Genomic DNA, 21,249 nt, shown 5'->3' with positions numbered 1-21,249 from the left:
AGCTAGCAGCCCTCCATCAGAGCCCCGTTGCCATGGAGACAATGCCATTCAAGGCAATTCTGCCCCGTGTATTTAAATGAGTGTATTTTTCGACCTCCTCTCCTCCTGATGAATCCTGATAATAGGGGATGTAGTTGTATGTGCAGGAATTATTGGCAGGTGAGATGTTCAGTACAATCATCACCTCTCTGTGGCCTATAGAGGCTTCTGACTCACTGGAGTGAAAACTGTGGATCACAGGAAATGTAAATACAACACCAAGGTAATGGATTTTTAATGTGCAAGTGTTGCCTTCCTCAAATGTAAGAATTCAATATCAGATGCCTGAGAGGAGGCGTGGGTGGAAAGAGAGAAGCACAGTGAGATAGAGAGAGTGAGAGGTAGGCAGCAGAAGGATGCATTTGGCATCATACCCATCCTTCTTGTAGAACTCCAGCATCATGTTGTCAGTTGCGACGCTTAGTGGGCGTCGGCTTTGGTCGTGCTGCTGCTTGCGCTCAGATTGGTCCATGTCTGGTGAAGGCATGGAGCTGTAGTTGGAGTTGTGGTTGGTGTGGATCGGGCTGCCATAGCTGCCTGTCAAGTTGAATTCAATCTCTGAGGGAGGAGCAGACACACCATCAGCATATAGTATATTGTATTTGCATCAGTAGTTAGGTAGTGTTTGGGTGTGTATGTATTGCTCTGTGTGTGATTTGAGTGTGCAAAAGTATTCTGGAAAATTGGAATCTACCAGTTTCAAGAAAAGCTATAGTATGTATCTAAAATACATAAAATCCTAATATATAACAGAGACAGTAACACTCTGCTTTGTTCAATACTCTCTCCAATAAGTAACAAAATATGATAAACAAAATATAATATATAATAAAGAAAACAACATGAATATGATCAGAGACATCACTGGTATATATCTTAACTCTGTGGTGTTTATTTTGTATATGAGACTTGCAAAATGGAAGTGATCCATTATAGCGAATGACAGGACACATTCTTTAAGCAGCAAAGACAGCATGAACTGCTGCCTTAGGTTACTGTAGGTGTCACACGATGCTACAGCTTAAAACTCATCACGCACAGAAATTATTTGTGCTGGGCATTTATGAGCAGTTTATTATTAAAGTGTATTGTAGTGTCTTTATGTATAGTGTTGCCACCGTTTGTTGTATTGGTGTATTTTCACATAGGTGTTGTACTGTTTACGTGAACTGACAGTATATAGAGAACAATTGTGATATCACAGGGTATCATCATAATCATATAGGGCTGAGCAAAAGTAAAAAATAGAATTAATATAAAGTATAGTATAGTATATAAAATATGTTTTCACTAATTGTTCTGAAAAAAATCTGACTTAGAAATTTGTTTGATTAATTTGAACAAAACTGGCAAAATTGTGTGTCATAATTCACAATATTTAAGATTAGTCCAGTAACACAGTTACAATAATAGAAGATCAGTAAAAGGATTATATGGTGCCCAGCCCAACTACAATATTACATACATAGTATGTGATCCCCACCTCCAGGGAAGAACCAGTCAGCATGCTGGATAATAGGCTCAATGATGCCAACAATCTGTAGTGAAACAGTGGTCATCATCTCTGTCATGTTCCTGAAAAGAAGCGAAAGAATTGAGCTACAGTATAATCATGTAACAAGGTACATAATTTCACACATGTAAAAGAGTTGTGTAAAGACTACATACGGTTCAGTGTGCGTCCAAAGCAAGTTAGGGCCGAGGACAATCGCCATGTTACCGGGTGTCATCTTGTTTGCGTCTTGATACTCACTCAGCTTGGCTAAGAATTTAACTAGATATCTGTAGGATTTAAATAAAAGTGCAAAAGAGTGCATCTTAAAACCAATTTATAACCTTTTTTTTTTTTTTTGGCTGGAATATTTTTAGCTTCACACATCTACCAACCCTATGCAGCTGACTCTCACGATTTGCTTTTTCCGTACATTTTGTAACTGACTCACAAACTGTCAAACGTTTTCATTTCAGATATTCTACAAGGTAGAGCTTCTCAATCAGATAATTATAGTTCTACACATCTAGTTTGAGCAACCAAATATTTGGGAAAGCATAATAGTAGCAGCAGCAGTTTAAACCTGCATACATAGACATACTGATGTTGTATCATTCAAACCAAGGCATGACTCGTAGCTGGAATTTTAAAACCTGTAGGTAATGAGTGCTGCAACTGTAAAAGTAATGGCCTACTGTACATTGTCTGATATCTGTATGTCTACAGTTCAAACCCAGTACCATTGTTATTTTTCTTGCCTGTAAGTGGTGCAGTTGTATATTACTCTGTGCCTGGTTTTGGGTAATTTGCAGTGGTGCAGGGTGTATAATTTAGTGGCATCTAGCGGAACGGACTTGGCGGAAATTAAATATAATGTTTATAAGTATGTTTTCATTAGTGTATAATCCCATGAAAATAAAAACTGTTGTGTTTTTGTTACCTTAGAATGAGCCCTTCAGGGTATTCAGTTTGTTGCAATCTGCAACGTCACTGCTAGATGCCACTAAATCCTACACACTGCACCTTTAAATGACACATTTTGGGGGGATTTTGGAGGTGAAGTTTTGTGGGCCGGTGAAATGTTATCCAGGTTTTCAGACTATATTCACAAACATCACTCTGACTTGTACAGGAAGTGTAAACAAAATAATTATTTCTATACACAGCAGCATTGTCATGTGACAACATATACAAATGACTAAACAGGAAATAAGGGAAAGTGACTGACCTGAAATTGTTCAAGTTGTCTGTGGGGAGTTTTTCACACGCTGCCATTAATGCTTGTAGTCTCTTGTCCATATCTTGAATGCTAGGGATATGAAAAATCATTATGGTTTATTTTTGCTCTACTTCTTAATAAATGTCATCATCTTTCATTTTGGCAGTTTAGGCCCCCTGCGTGAAGACTCTGGACTATTTTCCATCATCATGGCCAGTGGCATAATTCAAGAAAATGCTTTTAATAAGAAATCAGCAACTCACTTGGAAGCCTGAATCCATTCATCATAAAGTTCAGTGGTCATCAATGGCTCGGGGAGCTCACGGAGGTATGATTTCAGAGCCCCTGTGGTTGAGAACAACAGGGAGAGAGTAAAAACTGTTCAGCTTTTTTAGAGCAGATGAGGGTTGTTTTCTCTCCTCAGAGTACTGGCGAGGCCATGCCCCATATTTCCACTCCCCTCCAACAGGCCCTTGCAGCCAGTCCAGCTGCCAGATTCAGATTGCTCAACACAGATTTCATCCTAATGTGTGAAATGGACAGCAATATCAGAGCAGAAAGCCTTCAGGATAAGAGCACTTGGGGCAGATCTGATGAAGACTGCTTTGCAAATGTTACGCTAGCCTAAAGAAGCACATTTTCCATAAACTAGGTCCACAATCTATCTAATAACCTTTGTACAGTAAAAATGTGCTTTCCACACCATGGGAAAACTGTTGCAGTAAGAAATAATTGTATTTTACATAGAGTTATTTTACAGTTTTTTTCCTGACTTACAATGAAATGTGTAGGGGTTGTTGTTATGGAAATGGGCTTTGAACAAAGCATTTGTGTGGGTGTTCACCTGCGATGGCGTGTGGGTCAGAGGAGTACTCCTGCACATCCAGAACTCCACAGTCCAGAGAGGCTTTCAGCTTCTTCAGCTTGGAGGCTGACGGAGCAACTCTGAAGAGGCCCTGCAGCCCACACACAGGAAACACTTAACCATGTGTAATTATCAGATGCAACATAACCTGTGCTTAAATGCAGGGCAAAAGTAATAATCTTTATTGTTGTGCACTTGGCATTGGTAGATGATAACACAGGAAAATAACAATGGCTTTGCATGTTTTAGTTTAATATTAACTACAAGACATGTAGGCTATACTTACATTACTACCAACTATCATACGATTTCAATTGGTTTAATGATCACAAACCTCAATCTCACAGCCATGGTTGTGCTAGTGCTTATATTTCTCAAAATTAAAGGCACACAAACAGTGTTGCTTCCTGTGCTAATACTGTGTGCTGCCATTCCTCCTCCTCCACCCTCAATTTTTCAAATTTATGATTTAAAGGTCAAGAAGATGAGAGGCAACATAAGGTCTTGAGAATGAGACCAGAGTCATTGGTTTAAACTCTTTACTCTGTCGCGGAGGGGACAACAGCCCTGTCCTTTAACATGGTCTTTATACTAATAACATCAAATAATGTTGTATTTTGTAATTGATATTTGTGTGTGTTTGTTTGAATGTGTGTCAACTTCCAAAGGGAGGGCATGACAGAAAAAGCTTGAGAGCCACTGCAATAGAGGGGCTGATAACACACCAAAGTTTAACAGTAAGGAGGCACTAGCAGTGTCTTTCATGGCCCTGACTCATGCGCAACAAAAGATTTTAAAAAATGAGCATATCAGTCTAGTGTGTATATGAATGTGTTTGTGTCCTCTACCTCCTCTTGCATGCCACACTCTAACAGCATGGTGACACAGGCTTCGATGGGGAAGGCAATCTCTCTCCCACTAATATTCAGGTGTTCCTCCAGAGACTTGCCAAATGATGGCTTCTCCACCCACGCCTCTGCAACACAAACAGCAGCTTGAATCACACACAGACACAAACAAACCTACGCACCTTAGTTGCATGTCCCTCTGGACAACTTTACACCAATGACTGTATACAAAGTTTGGAGACACTATTTGTGAGAATCTTTATTGACAGTGTAAATAAATTAAATCAAAACTGTAAGTTACTACAGCTTTTAAAGTTAGATTAAATTTCTATGTTTGATCTGGTCTCCTTTTTTTAGGTATTTATTATTATTTATTAGCCCCCTGTTTGGTTTAGCAGTTGCAAACTCACTGTAGCTTAAATATGAAGGTGGCTAATTATATCTTAATGAGATTACTATGTGACACGTCAGGGCTATTAACTCCACTACTTCTCATCATGATATTGCTTCCGGTGCAGAATTGGAGCAGATCTCTACACATACACACACACACACACACACACACACACACCATACATGACTCACCTTGGTGAGCTTTAATCTGGGGCAAGACACTGTGAAGAATCTCTAATGACTTCCTGTGATACTCTGCCTGTGTTTCTATCATCTGTAGATGGGGACAGCGGGAGAAGAAGAGACTATAACAAATGTGTGTGTAATTCATGTAATTGAAACAACTGCTGCTATGAGTAAAAGCAAACTATTTTATTCGCAGAAAGACATAGAAATACGATATAAACCATATTTTCCCTCTGCGATCACAACTTTGATGATACTATATACTTACTGTCTGGAAGTAGTTTGCATAGTCTATTTCTTTGGCCACAAAATTGTACATATCTGCTGACAACTGATCCTGAAACAAAAAGCAGAGTGCAACCATCTTACACAACATGATCTCAGTACTACTTAAAAGTATAATATCATCCTGGTATTGTGGTCCATTTGCGTCTGATACATGCAGGAGAGTTATAAATCAAATGGAAAGCAAAGGGGCTAGGGAAGGGAATAATATATATGCGTGGCTCTGATAGGTGACTCACCCTACAAATCTCCATTCGATTGGCTGCCTCCTCCATCTCCTCTCTGAGGGACTCGGACTTGGCGCCAGGCTGCAGAGTGCTCGGATGACTGGATGACTTGGACGACTGCTGATATCTATGGGCATGGGAGTAAAAACAAATGGTCACATCGTGGTTCCTGCACACACATTTAAAACCTGAGCCTTTATTTTAAAAATAAATGAACAAGATAAGGTTGCAGCCTGGTTCTTAAATTGTGAATGTCCGTCACCTTGTCCGTGCGGAGTCCATGTCCAAGACAAGTTTAGCTAAGTGCTTTCTTTGTTTCTGGATGTTAGGAATATCCACCTATGAAAGAGAAAATGAAGAGGGAGATTAAAGTCACGTCAGAGAATAAAAATGTAGCTCTTTTATGTAAATGCAAATCATGTTCTTCTTCCATTTTCTGTTAATAAGGCTGGAAATGAAAAAAAAAAAAAGTGACAGAGCGCGGCTGTGTAATTCAGCCATATCAGGAAGGTGTTATGTTTTAATTGGTGCATTAAGTAACAGCAGTGCCGGCTCACTTCAGCAAGCACATATAGAGGCTCCACCACATCTCTTTCTATCTGGAACTCAAATTGGATGAGCTCCTGAGCCAACTTCTCTTCTGTATCCCCGCACAGCTTCAGCATCTTCCTGTTTGGAGACAGCCAAACACAAAGTCACAGGCAATCAAATGCAATTAAAATGCAGACAAGGGCAATGAGGACAGAGAAGAATTCAATAGCCAAATCAATAATTAAAGATGACTTTGTGTGTATGTGGGCAAGGGAAGTGTGTGAGCATAGGCCTGTTAACTACAGTATAGTGACTTACCCCAGGAGAGAGTCATCCCCTAACACTGCAGCTCCCTCTACCATACATTGTGCCAGGATTGTGAGCGGTAGTTTTTTCTAATAAAAGAGAGGAATAATATTACAAGAGCTTATGTAAGAATTCATTCAAGATTATAGGGATACAAGTATAATGTTTTATTGCATCTTCACACATCACGTCGTATCAGTTTACTCACAGACGGTGACTTGACAGATCTCTTCTCCATATCAGTGCCCTGCTGACCCTGCAGGCAGGCAGTCAGCTTCTTGTGAGTGCTGTGCGTCACCTGTTTGACCAGATCCAGACGCTTTTCCACCTGGAACATACACAGAGAAATCAATCAGAAACCACTTGACAAGAGCCGCACAAACACACCCATTACTACTGACATTTAGCGCACACCCACACACACACAAGCTACAAGCTACAATTCTTCATGTAGCATCATGCATCAGCATCTGCAAATTATGCCAACACATGAGGGTTATGCTCATAAGGCAGGTCTGATCATGCTGTGATCCAAATCAATCAATTTAGCTTTTTATTTCAATGTATTATTGATTATCTAGTTATATTCTTGACTAAACAGTTTTGAAAGCTTTTGACTTTTACAAATTTGGTTTGGAGTAACGTGTGACCTTATTTATTAAAAAAAAAAAATCAGTAGTTGTAGCCCAGATTGAGATATTAGTAAAACTGTGAGGATGCCAGAGATGATTAAAGAAACAGAAAAGAGAAAGAAGAGACTTTTCTGCTTTGAAGACCTGTTTAGTTTCCTGACTTTTCTCTAACATCATTTTTTGTAAAATATTTAAAAGTACCTTCTCCTGCCTCTACCAATTATTCAAAGGAAACTATCTGAGCCACACAATACTCTTTGGTTGAGGTACTGTGTGTACGCTGTGATGAGGCTGTGATGAGGCTGTGATGAGGTCGCAAGCTAAAAATGATCTCCATCATGATCAAATTCATTGTCATTATCACTTCATTTACACCTGTTAAAATAACACAGCGTGAACGATGACAGGACTGACTGCTAAGAGACCTTCATGTAATCAAGCACCTGGTTCGCAGGTGTTGTGATCGCACTACTTGATTGCGCACACACACACACACACACAAACACACACTTATACCACAGCTCACCTGTAGAAGGTCCTCGCTTAACACCTCTGTTTTTTCTGCCCTGTAAGATAAACGTTTTAAAGAGTTAGGGTGTCCGGGGAAAGAAACAACATAAATTAGCTAATGATCATATCTTTAGTTCATGAGCAACAGTGCACACTTCAATTTCTATTGGATATAACAGCAACAAAAAAAAACATTTCTGTCACACAAATTGAATTTGTTTGTATAAATTCTTTCAAGTTGCTTAACAAGCTACACAGCATGTTATAATGAGCATTAGAGATTGCTTTCATACTCTCATGTGAGAGCAGAAAACATGTTCCTCCCTATAGACATAAAAAAAAAATCAGGGGTCTGAGGTATTCATATCCTCTTATCATCATATCCTTTTTTAATTTATGATGACAACCATGGTAAAGATGGAAACTGGGGGAAAATGGAGGACACATGAAGAAATTACATCTCACATAATAAAACACTTTTTATAAGCCGGTGATGACATGTCAGTTGTATTTTGTCACTGTGATTTAAAGCATTCTCAAGTCTCACATGTATCCAAATGTATTCCAATAACGGTGTGTCTCTGCCAAAATGTTGTGAAATAAAGGCCCAGCTGTTTTACATTGGATGTAGAGGGCTGATTCACTGAATCTTTGCACATCATCAATGTGGCAGCGCTCTAAAATGGGTGGACCACATGCATGCACCTGTCCCCTTGGAGTAGGTGTGTGGGTTTGAATGTGTGCGTATGTGTTTGTGTGGCTGTCTCTCTCAGTCATGATCTTAGACAATACATAAGAGCAGGATATTAATGATATAGCGAGCTCTCTGTGCTACACACACTAGAGTGTTCTATCATCAGCATGAGTGGAACAAACTGGAGCAAAGTGAGCAAAGGCCACTGATTCAAATATGCCAGTTCCCACTGAGGAGCATCACCTCCTACTGTGTATGCAGCAGACTGGGGACTTAGCCAAAGACTGAAGGAAAGGGCAGAGCTGCACTGTCGATGAAGCAGATAAAACTACTCATCCAGAGTAGTGAGTGAGCCATAAGCTCAGAAAAGAGCAAACCTCTAGATATCATAAATATATGGTGTCAGCTCAGTTCAAATGGCTTACATTTTAAGACTTTAGTAATTTCTCGGTGAGGAGATTTCCCAACAGAACTCAATATACCATAAATAATCTCACATGAAAAGATAAAAAAGTCAATTTGTCTCTAGGTGTGCATATATTAAATATGAATTAGGTTGTTTTCCAGAATTCCTTTGAACATACTTGGATGCCTACAACACGCAACAACGCACACATCTAAAGGAACAGTCCAGGAACTATCAAGAGTACTTGATCAGAGTGGATGACAACATACTTCCTGCTCAAAAGGGGCTTAAGGGGAGAGATTGCAGTCTGACCTCTTGTAATGAGTCAAAATCAGACCTACAGACCCCCAGCAACCACCCTTTGGTTAACATACTCTCTCGGCACTTCCCCTTCCTGTCTGCACAACCTCTTCCTGCTATTGTGCCCTGACCATGCCAATGCCAGTTGCGAATAATAGGTTTTTTGTATTAATTTAAAAACAACATCTGAATTTATCTCACTGTTGACCAAGAGAATGGAAAAGACTTTGGTTTGTGCTCTATTATTCAACAGCCAGACCAAAATACATCTGCAGCACGTAACTAAAATGCTCTTTTAATGTATGATGCCTCGCTACCAAGTCTGGCTCTGTGTTGCCCAGTGCCATTGCTCTTAAAGTCTAAAAATGGCTCTTAAAGAAACGGCTGAAGTGTGTCTGTTTAATGTTGACATGCAGTTGTTTATGCATAATTGCATACATCATCGCCAGCAACAGAAAGCTGAACTTTAATGATGTCAGTTATTTGCATCCCCGGTCTCAGTGCCAAGATGTGAGCGTGGAGCCATGGGAATTGGGTCAAACCTTGTACCAATGAATCTAATCACAGCCAGCCTTGTGGAAAAGTGCTCTGGTCACTGATCTAGGAGAAAAAATACAGGAAATGTGTGTGCTTGTGCATACGAGTGTATGTGTGTGTGTGTGTGTGTCACAGAGAGAGAGAGAGAGAGAAAGAGAGAGAGAGAAGAATGATAGAGGAGTGGCATGATTTGTAAGGATAAGTGTGATCGCAGATTGCTGATTGCATGACAAAGGGGGACAAAAATAACCCAAGCAGTGCAGTGCACAAAAGTTTGGCACAGTTTCGCTGCAGCACTCCAACAGCCTCTAAAAATCTCTAAAACTCCATCACTATGTTCTATAAAAGACCTTGCGGGCAAAACTATCACATGTATTCCATACTGAGCGTGTAGCCCGAAGGTCTGCAATGCAGCTGTGAGCTTGTCACTGTCTATCTGGCCTCAGATTAGCTGGTTGAGGTGTCCCTTGGGAGACTCTGGCAGCTGAGGGACCCTAATAGGGGCCCATAGCACAGATGGGACATGAGTTCCTGCAGTGACAGGGATGTGGAGAAGCTAGACTGTCAGTGATGCTTGGCAGAGACAGATGGACAACCTGTGAGGCCCGCTGGCTTGGCTGCATCAGGGACTCCACTGATAAATCATCAAACTCTCTCAACAATATGACAGCAGCATATGCCAGAAAGTTTTAATAGTGGTGGATGTTCCCATTCCTATCACTCTTTCTGTTTGTCTCCAACGTGTGTTTTTATGAGTGTGGGAGTGTTTTTCCTGAAGGCTTGTGACTGAGGGAATGTAGATACTGAGTCAGCCAAAAGGGTGGATAAAAAAACACATCTAGTAAATTGCATTTGATGTGTAAAACATGGGAATGAAAACACAGACATCTAGCATTCTCACTGACCACAGCTGATATAACTATTATGACCTAGACTTCAAAGAGAATGGAGACTATCTTCATAGATCGGTTCAAAGACAGCCAACTGTCTTGCTCTTTGAGCTTGTTTGTTTTCAGACAGTGGTATTTCCTCCTAGGATAGCAGCATCGTACATAATCGGCCTGTGAAGACACAGAGACAAAGCAGTATTGCATATGCAGTAATGAGGGTGTCGGAGTTGCTTAGCCCTATACATGATGTAAGCTAACTTGAGGGAGATTTTGGAGGAGAGGAGAGCGATTCCTCTCAGCAAATAGTGTGCTGAATGAGTCCTGGGAGGAAAGTAAACACGTGGGAGAGTTGGCAGCCATGTGGGCGGTGTGCTCATGGTTTACACCAACCATCTGCCACTTTGCAGGCATTCCTTTACCTGGAGCTGCTGATGACTCAATACAGACATGCACACACACACACACACACACACACACACACACACACACACACACGTGCAAACACATCATTACACAGATTAATTAACTAAAGTAAAAATGCTGAAATTTATTATAAGCTTTCAGTCCAACACACACAAAATAATTCCAAAAGCTGACAAAATCTTGTTTGTTTTTATGATACATGAGTGAAAAGAGGAACTACAAATCTATGCAATTCAAACATGGATGATCGCAGAGATGGGAAGAAGATGAATTAGTTAAGACAATATTTACACAGAGAGATCAACTGCCAGGCTTTGAATAAGTCCCTCTCCACCACTGGTGGCAACATTAACAAAGTGCTGATAAGACGAAGAGTCTAAATCTGCTCAGCTTCCTGAAGAGATATGTAAATTTATTGTGCATATTTTCCCAGGAACTTTAAACATTGCAAGTCATTGTGATTCCACAGAGTGTGCAGTAAAATGTGTGTACCAAATACCCAGCTGACCATTTCAGCTGCACATTCCATACAAATATGTCTTATATAATAAATATTTCTATCTTGAGATATGTTAATGTTGGACAGCCGCATGCTCAGCCCCCCAGCACTATGCATGGTTTATGAAAGCATGAATAATCCATGTCGACATAATCAAAATGTGTATAAAATAACATCCGTAGTCTTGAACATATTGCTTATGTAGTTGGTCAATGCTCTGCTGTAATACTTTCAGTCTACAGGTCTATCTGAGGTTCGTCTGGCTAACAAAGGCACTCACTCTGAGGCCTGGAAGAGCTGTTCTAGATGGTACTGTAGGTCCTGTGCTGCTAGGGGAGGGTAGTGGAGCAGAATGGTGGCCCTAGGCCTCAGCAGGGCACCGCACGGCCTAGAGCGCTGGCATGAGATCCACAGTCAGCAATACACACACACACACACACACACACACACACACACACACACACACACACACACACACACACACACACACAAAGACACACAGCAGAATTCATGCAAGAGATGCTCTGTGAATATTTCTCCATTGAATGTTTTTTTTTTCCAGACCTTTGCCGTGCAAACGCATCCAGAGGCCCACTTGGTTTCCTCCCAAATGACAAGGTGGAGGGCTGATGGGATACAAGGTTACTAAAACAGAAAAACCCACTTACTGTAGTTGTCCAGCAAACTAGGTCACAGTTCTGTTAAGTATGCAAGAATAACTGTGAGAGGAGTGTACACACACATGCACACGCGTGCACACACACACGTGTCCAGAGAGAGAGGGAAAAAGAGAATCTGCAGCATTCAGCAGCATTTCACTGGAAACACAAGCAGTGAGTTATCTCTAATAACTTTATTCATGGTGAATAATCTGCACAAGATGCACTCTGCGCACACACACACACACACACACACACACACACACACACACACACAGAGCAACTAAACAATGTCACACGTCCAGTAGGGAGCATCAAGTAGACGATGGAGTAGATTGAGGTAACAAAGATAAATTCTGTGCTCTATTGCCATCCAGTCCATGAATGAAAAAAACACTCACAGGGCATCCTTCTTTGTTGTTTCAAAAATGATTTTCCCCACCATTTTTGAAAATGTTCCGTGGGCTGTTGATGCCAAACGAATGTGATGAAACACCTAATACCAAATGAGCGTTTCTAGGCAACCAAGGCAACTGAAACATTTTACCATTACTGTATAGAAAAGGGAGATGGAGAATCTTCCTCTTAAAAATTAACATGAAAAAGTAAAGCAAAGGCAATAAGAGGTAAACAAAACAGGAAATTGTTATTAGTGGATTAGTGCTTCCTGTTTTCAGCCTATTGGCATTCTTGAATGGAAGGAAGTGGGCATGTTGATAGGGAGTCGCCCGTCTCCTTAGGAGAGCTACTCTAACTTATAGCTAATTATTACTCAGACTTATACAGTAGATAACTGTATGCACAGTAGCTAAGGCCTTGGGTTGTAAACCACTAAGGAATTGAAGTAATTAAAAGAAGTGCATGGAGCACTATGTGTGAAAATAAGTAATTGCTTTCTTAATATTTTTACAACACTAACTTTACATAACACTGCTTTTACTAGGTTAAACTGTTTGTTTTATGAGGACCAAAGATATGACTTTCACACCAGAAAGTTTATTAATTCCAACCGTTAATTGCAAATACAGTCCAATCTAATCATCATACTTTTAACCTAATAAACAAAAAGGTCAGGAGTGTCATATAATGTTACTTTAATACTTTCATTTGAAACATTGTTTGTCAAAAGCAAGGCTAACAGTATCAATGAGTAGCATACTAAATCCTCTATACCCTGTCTTGTTTCTGAATGCCTTGCAGCTCGACATGCATCTGATTCATTTGCTACATTTCTGTCAGACCCTAAGGTCACTTCCTGTTGGGTTGAGATCATGACCAACTGACATCCGTGACACATATCGTGACCAAGATTAAACCCACTTTAACAAACACCAAGTCCATAGGGGCAGAGAGAAAATCAAAGTGCAAATGAGGATTGAGTCTGTTGAAATCAAGCAGCCATCCCTAAAGCTGTTTGCATGCTGCGCTGTTTCTTTCATACAGTATGTGCTTTTAAAAAACCCTATTGCTGAGTTTATAGTGGACCAGCACAGGGGCTCTTTCAGAGATTAGTCTTTTGAGGGAATCAGCGACATGGAAAGGGAGAAACGGCGCTTCTGTCTGATATTACATCATCTCTCTTTTGATGGACAAAATGGCCCCTTAACAAAGGCCCTTTATCACTAACTCTACCCTGTAGTATGCTGTCTCTGAGAGGCACTGATGGGGTTATGGGAGGGTTATCAACATGGACCTCTGATACTATCACTGAATGGCACAATACTGTACAATTACAGCAATGGCACTGGCTTAAAATAAAGATAAATGATCTAGAACACAAGTAATGATTCATTTCTGATTGGTAATGACCATTGCCTCAAAACTCATGAAAGGACCTTGACTTGTTACATAATATGCTGAGAGTGTACTTTCCAGTCAAGATTTAACAATGTGATCAACCAGAAACTATACAAAAGAAAACCCAGGAGAGCAGTGAATCAACTGCTCTGTGAAGGCCACTTCTCTGAGATCTCCACAGTGTCTCATCTGCTAAGCCAGCAAATGAAGGCAACGAGGTGGAGGAGGAGAAGAGGAGGAGATGCTGCATTGGCATTCACCAGGGTTGCCGTCTATATATCTCATGTTACCTGTCAGCTACCATATGCTCCTTTAGAATACAGCACATGTTTTTGCCAAGAGGTACTCATGTGCTAACCCTGTGCTGAATGTAAAAACAGGCGAAAATGGTTCTTCTTTATGCAACAGAAATTTGTTTACAAGATTAATATATTCAGGGATACATGAAAGATTAATGTATTAACTTTTCTGGCAATTTGTCAGTGTTAAAGCAAAGGAAGAACTCAACACATTAGCACACTAATATACAAACTTCTCAGTGTAGTAGGGCTACAACTTACCGATTATTTTCTCAATTAATCGTTGAATTGTTTTGTCTATAAAATGTCAAAAAGCAGTGAAAAATGTTGAGTATTTTGTTTTGTCTGACCAACAGTCCAAAACCGAAAGATATTCACGTTACTGTCATGTATGACAAAGAAAAGCATTAAATCATCACATTTGAGGAGCTAGAACCAGTTAATGTTTGGTATTTTGCTGAAAGAATGACTAAAAAAGTTTATCGATTATCAAAACAGTTACAAAACAATAATTTTCTGTCAATCGACACTGAAGTACACAAACCATGCATGCACAGACACATTTTATAATGTTTGCGCTGTGTCCTTCTTACTCTCCCAATGTCCCACTTGTTCTCCCAATGGACACTCTATAAGAGGCCAGCACACAAGCTCATCATTAACACATTCACCTACTCCGTCACAATGGCGGAAGGAACGAAAAGAGAAACTGAGAGAGAGCGAGATGATGCAGGAGAGAGAAAGCATCTACAACTCATCACCCCAACCCGCAAATGGCTGCCATTTTCTGATAATTGCAGCACAGTGTGGTGAGATTAAGTCTACCCTAAAGGCGTGAGCAAGAAGAATGCTATAACCACACACTAGTGGCGTTGGTGAACTTCATACAGGTGAGTGATACAGAGTGTGAAGATGGGTGGGGCCGAGAGGCAATTTGTGAGGAGGTTTAGGATGGAGATAGTGGTGGCCTTTAGAAGTATGAAGACATGAATGAAAGGAATGTTATATTTTGCTTTTTTCCTTTCATGTGCAAAATTCAGTTATTGTAAGGCATGTAGAAGTCTGCATTTTAACAGACTTGTATCATGGAATTTTTTACCAGGCTGTCTCAGACCTAGATAGGGCAGTGAGTTGGGAATAGAGAAATAGGTCAAGAGAAATGGAGGGTGGGAGATGGCTGAACCAAAGTAATCTTTTCCTGGCTTGTATAAGGGCATCAAAAGCATCACAATGCATTTTAAAGACAAGTTCGGTAGCCTTGTAAATGAATTCTAACAAGTAAATGATGGCCTTAATTAAGGTTGAATGTATGGCTTAGGTTGACAAAACATAACAAAATGAAAGCTTACACAAAGTCAGGCTTGTTTCCTCGCTTCAAAGAGCTCTGACACCCTTTTGTCTCTCCCACTGTACCACAACACATTTCTTTAAGCTATAGAGTATGCATGGCTGCACATCCTCCAGTATGAAGTGAATTGCTCCACAGAGGTGATTGGTCAAGCTGCAGATCACATGACATGGATGTCACCCAGGCAGGCGGCAGCAGCAGCAGCAGCAGCAGCAGCAGCAGCCTTGGAGAGCCAGAGAGATGCTGACACAGCACACCTGATCGCCAACCCCCCACTGAAAGAAGACCTTCAATCTCCATCGCATATAAGACACATAAAAAAAAAAGACCCACGCCAATACTGTTAATGGAGAAACACTCGCCATTACATGCCAGAAAGCAATGAGCAGAGTAAGCAGCTATATTTAACTCATTCCATTTCCAACATGGTGATCTGCTTCTTCTGGATTTGTTACGTTGGTTGGAAGAGACTGAAGACTGGTCCGCGGTATTAACGGCTCCACTAAGACTGCTGAGGTTCAGGAAGGTCAAATGCTCAAACCACTGTAACCCCTTTCCTCACTGATGATAAGTGAAGCTTGAGTCAGCAGAACGAAAGTAAATCTCAGTGATTGCAGGAAGGAGCATAATTCTGATGTAATGCTGGTGAAATCATTAATTATCAGACAGTTTCTGGATTTGCTAATGCAGGGTAACATTTATACTGCTACAAGGAGCCTTGTAATTGATCAGAGAATATGAAAAGAAAGCTACTTTAAACCTGAAACATCTCACTTACAGTTACACACTATCTGCATGGGATGTGTTCACCACATTTCCACTACAATCAAGACGCCATTCTCCTCCTCCGCAGAAAAAGACGATGCTCAAGTCTTGTGTGAAGAAAACCATGAGTGTAGTAGAAATGTAGCATGATGGGAATGTTTGTTGTGTGAATGCGTACGTTAATCTGTCTCATTAATCTGCACGTACAGTACATACATTTGTCTGACTCCACCAGCTGCACTAAGAGAGTAAGGCATGCGTGTGTGTGTGTGCAAGGACACATGGATCCAAACATGCATCCAAACACATATATGCACATACATTCCTCCTCTGTGGGTGGTACTGTCAAGTGTCATTATCACACTTCTTGGTTGGGATGCAAACATAATAAAAATCTGTTCGCACGAAACAAGATGGCAATAAACAAGAAGAGCATCATGACTTTTAAGGAGCACAGACCCCCTCCAGATTGTTAATTTCTTGGCAAGATAAAAACAGTTTTAATGGACAATTTTATCCAAATCACTTTACGGTAACGTGATTGTGTGTATTTCTACTTTGAGTGGACAAACACTGGGACCAAGACGTGTTAGCATAAATCACAACTCTTGTCCATAATGAGAAAGCTTTGTGTGGTCTTGTGTCATTGAAATTTAACTCGCCAGCCCAGGTTTGCAAGAGTTGGTTGCCTTTCTTTCCATCTCTCCCACCAAGGGATGTTCAAGGTCAACAGGGGGTAAGACCTGTTACTTTTTGCAATGATCTGAAGCTCAAATCAAATGTTGTGTCACAGAAGCTCCCCTCAGAATGAAGCAATGGACAGTGTATAACGGTACATTTCTGATTATGCTTTGATTTGAGGGTTTAAGAGTGGCAGTCATGGCTGTGAACAGTAGCAGGGGGGCCAGGAGTGTTCAGGGAGAATGCTGTTGCTCATTATGGCTTGGTGGTACAGGCAGACCACCTCTGCGGGTTGCTGTTGCTGCTCTTAGACAGACAGCTTAAGAAAACAGCAGAGTTTGAGAAGAATATACTTTATATTTATACTCACAACAGCATTGGCATGCACTACATGTGAGGAATGCGTTCAAATTATGCTATATAAGTGCGCACACATACAGCAAGGAACTGTCCTATACAGTACCTTCTCAGCTCGTATAAAGAACCACAACCCACCTGCCCACACACACATCCAGAATCACACCCACACACACTCTCTAATGAGTCACACAGAAATGATTATAAAGAGACTGGAGTGCTAGAAAAAAACAGCCTGAACCAAGGGCTAACTGACAATGATAGCAGAAACAGAGCCTGCAAGGTGTGCACGCCACTCACACAGCCTTGTAATAATAATGACCCACACATCCTGGTCCTAATCCCCCGGTGCAGAGCAGAGAACACCTTCTGCCCCAGCACTGCTTGACAAGCTGCTCTGCCAAACAGGGTGGGGGTAGAGTGATAAACCCATAGGACCTGTGTAAAAGGTCACAAAGCATCTATTCCTGAAGGTGGAGAAGGATTTCAGAACCAGCCAGATGCTGGATAGGACATAGAAGACATGGTGCTTGTACACCTGTGAGGAGAGGGATGGAAAATACCTTCCCCCTCTCATTTAGTTATCTTGTTGGAACTAATAGAATGATAAAGCATTATCTTTATGAGTATAAAGATAAGAGGTATGTTAGATAGGCTAAGTGCCAGATGTGGAACACGACCTTCAGGAATTCATGGACTTGATAACCCACGCCTATGAGGTGCTTCCCTAACAGCTGACATTACTGCGTAATGAAAACATTGCGCCTTTTCCATTTTCCCTCACGTCGCAGCCCACACCGCATCAGTCTGCATCATCTTCACCTATTGACAGGTCTGATGACAGGAGGTAGATTAAATCAAAACATAACTTCACAATAGCATTTTTTTTCAGACTCCAGGGGTGATACCTGGTGTAAAAGAGGCGCTCGTCTCAGTGTGATCTTCTGTGATACTGCGATTCTCTATATTTAATGTGTTTCCGTGGGCAGGTTGTACTGGGGCAATGCGCCTACACGCTACCTATGCGGTAGCCTATTCCAATGGACATTACGCATAGGAGCACTACAGGCGTTTTAAACATGGGCTATTCTTTGTTCCTTTCAGTTATAGTCAGATTGCATTGACCATTGTCTGTGCTATACATTCAACATAATAACATAGCCTATAACAGAAATCATATTTGCATAGATATGATTCACATGCTATTGGGGCCATACAGGGGCTTTCTCTTTCCCTTTGACTTGGCCCGGCGAGAATAGCGCACGGAGAGGGGTTTGCTTACCTTCCCACCGTTTGGTTGGCGAGCTGTCGCATCCGATTGAACTGCTTCTTCATCTTGAATTTTCTGCGTTAACACCTACAGGGGGAAATATTCCGCATTATTTCTCTCAAAATAACGGTCCGTGCTTCACAGAGGCGCAGCACAAAATCCAATCTGCCGTATTTTCCTTCCCTCATCTCAACCTGCCAACGCCGAAAACTTATCCCACGATTACATATTTTCAAAGGATTTTTTTTACATCTACATTTGCCCCATTGCCTGCGCAGGGATGCTGGACCAATTCACCGTGGGCACTCACAGGCAGAGAGCGACAGCAGTGACAAGTAGCGGCTGCGCAGCAATGCAGTGTGGGAAATGTAGTAAATCAAGGCAGAGCCTTAATTTTTTTTTTTTTTTTGACGGTTCCCAAAGGGCTATAAGGCGTAATCACACATCTTAATACATGTTTAATTGTGTTGAAGCCTATTTTAACAACCTAGACTTTAGCAGTTGGCTACAAAAATGTAATGGGGTTATAATGTTGATGAAATCCTGAACAACTGATAACAAAGAAATTCAGTCAAGTGTGTTGGAAAACGCAATTACAGCTGAATCTGGAGCTTTGCATTGTCTGAAATTTAAAAAAAAAAAAAAAAAAAAAAAAAAAGGTCATAAATTGCCATCATGTTGGAAATTAAATAGGTTTTGTAATGTTTTATAAAGACATTTTTTCATGGAACAATTAGCTACTCTATCATATTACAACCCCCTAATATAGTGGGAAAATGATCATGTACACAAAGGCAGCACAAAGTGTCCACTAAAACCCTCACTACTGTGACTCATCTTAGCTTTCGTCTCCATCTAGTGTCCTTTATGTGCCAATGCAACTAAATGACACCAAGCGACACCAACCAATATTACATTCTAAGAACAAGTTAAAGAAAAAATAAAATATTCCGTACTTTAATTAAAGATGTTGTGGTCATAGTATTATTGTTAATTATGATAAGACTAATACACAAGGTTTTAAAATACTTTTTTTTAAATAAAATAATTTTATACTAGTGTATAAACATTGCCAAAAAAAGCAGAATGCATTTTTTATTAGTGAATTCAGTTATGAGTCATGGTTCATTCTTACTGAGTTGTGATGCATTTGTCTCTGTGCTGCTTTGAGTTTAACTGTCCAGAAGGGAGCAGTCTTGTCTTATAAACCACTTCACATCTTCAGCGTGAGGCAGCAGCATTCAGGATCATGACTGGCTGGGCTGTTTACTTAGGATAGCTGTTTCCACGTAATGAGTTCAAACATGAATGACATGCCGTGTAAAACGTTATGAATAGCTTTGCTTGTCTTGTGTGTATGTTATCTGCTGAGTTTCAACAACCGTGAAATTAAAAAGTGTGTTCATTAGTCACATGGCCGAGGCTGCTAGAATTTTCCATATCATTTTCTTTAAGAGGCAGGTCACACATTAAAATGTAATGTTTAAATATTAATTCCCTTATGCAGGTGAAACACTGATAGAATAGTGACCACAACTACTTTGTATTGCTTAGAAAGTTTGAAAAATGGACCTAATACTAAGGAGGCTATTGGTGCCTTTGGCTAGAGCTTTGATAACACAATATGCTGCTGTCTGTGTTGTGAACAGGACAGAGCAGTTACAGTCCTCAGTAAGGAGTGATGCCCTCTGGCTCAGTGTCATAAGGCCTAGATGGGCCAACAGGTGGGCTGCACACCACTGCCATAGGGTTCAGAGGCCTCAGGGAGTAAATGATACAGAGAAATGGCTGTTCTCTGCCCTCATTAATCTCCCAAGTTGGAAATTGAGAGGGGCGGAGGATCCTTCAGCCTTGATCTCAACCTTTTGACCTTGTCAGATCATTTGTTTTCATTAGTCGCTACTCAGACAAACTGGCCAGTCCCAGTCCAGACACACACACACACACACTCTGCCCCCCCTCCCACCCCCATAGCATGGAGCCTTTCTTAAAGCATCTCCAGGGGTCTTCATGACTCTCAACCCAACCCCCAAAACGTACTGCTGTAGAGGGTCTCTGGACACTTCTAAATCAGCATGGATGATTCTTCACATCCGCTGGCCACCTTCACCCGTAATCCTTCCGCAATGAACGGTATCCCCTCATGTTGAGAAACAGGAAGGGCGAACATAAAGTCAAACTACAATGGGAACATGAGATGGATTTCAACCCCCAAATATCATTAAAGATGTCCCAGGTTTAACATCAATTTGCAGTGTGGCATTTTGTGAGAGCACAACAAGAAAAAAAAAATTGAGTGACAATTTTTCATCTGGTCTCCTGCTGTTCCTGTCACTGAGTGGGATGACTGAATGCTCTTTCTCTCACTCTAATGTTCCTCTTCTGGGCTGCTGGGGACTAATTGGCCCCCAGTTCGCCTAATGAAGCCCTCTCTCAGGTCATGACCTCTCCACCTGATGACCCATCGCTGCTACTGATACGTAGGTTGCTCTTTGACAGCGACCTGGTCAGACAGATGCCCCGTGGTTCCTTCACTGAGACGTGATATTACAGTCACTCCTACAGGGCAGCACTTACAAAACCTTTGCATGCAGTCATTAGATGGTCTTGCTGAAAACAAAAAATGTTGGTGTGTCAAGTGTTAGCTTGGCTCAAAGCAAACAAGGGTAGGGAGTCAGGAAGGATCTAATGGCATGTTACAGACTCGGGTTAAAAGCTGCCTGGTCAACAGAAAGAAGATTGACGGGATCGCCGCGTTCATCATGCTTGTGTTTTATCTTCAGACATGCAG

The 21,249-nt window shown here is 41.0% G+C and overlaps 1 protein-coding gene across 4 annotated transcripts in view; it reads right to left on the bottom strand.

The window, feature by feature from the left end:
• arhgap44a (Rho GTPase activating protein 44a) overlaps positions 1-18,776 on the bottom strand; it is a 28,933-nt gene extending 10,157 nt beyond the window's left edge. For all 4 annotated transcript variants that reach the window (XM_044332258.1, XM_044332261.1, XM_044332262.1 and 1 more), the window contains exons 1-16: positions 18,471-18,776; positions 7,550-7,589; positions 6,600-6,719; positions 6,404-6,480; positions 6,112-6,223; positions 5,817-5,893; positions 5,567-5,681; positions 5,311-5,379; positions 5,049-5,130; positions 4,464-4,591; positions 3,595-3,706; positions 3,014-3,095; positions 2,760-2,840; positions 1,708-1,821; positions 1,523-1,614; positions 414-597 (exon numbers count right to left, since the gene is read on the bottom strand). In XM_044332258.1, coding sequence (XP_044188193.1) covers positions 414-597; positions 1,523-1,614; positions 1,708-1,821; positions 2,760-2,840; positions 3,014-3,095; positions 3,595-3,706; positions 4,464-4,591; positions 5,049-5,130; positions 5,311-5,379; positions 5,567-5,681; positions 5,817-5,893; positions 6,112-6,223; positions 6,404-6,480; positions 6,600-6,719; positions 7,550-7,589; positions 18,471-18,523 — 1,538 coding nt within the window. In that variant the 5' untranslated portion in view covers positions 18,524-18,776. The remainder of the gene's footprint in view (positions 1-413; positions 598-1,522; positions 1,615-1,707; positions 1,822-2,759; positions 2,841-3,013; positions 3,096-3,594; positions 3,707-4,463; positions 4,592-5,048; positions 5,131-5,310; positions 5,380-5,566; positions 5,682-5,816; positions 5,894-6,111; positions 6,224-6,403; positions 6,481-6,599; positions 6,720-7,549; positions 7,590-18,470) is intronic.
• Positions 18,777-21,249: the final 2,473 nt, after the last annotated feature.

This window comes from Thunnus albacares, chromosome 17 (assembly GCF_914725855.1).
Source record: "Thunnus albacares chromosome 17, fThuAlb1.1, whole genome shotgun sequence".
NCBI lineage: Eukaryota > Metazoa > Chordata > Actinopteri > Scombriformes > Scombridae > Thunnus > Thunnus albacares.
Note: the sequence above shows the minus strand (reverse complement) of the source record. Positions and strands in the feature narration are given on the sequence as shown.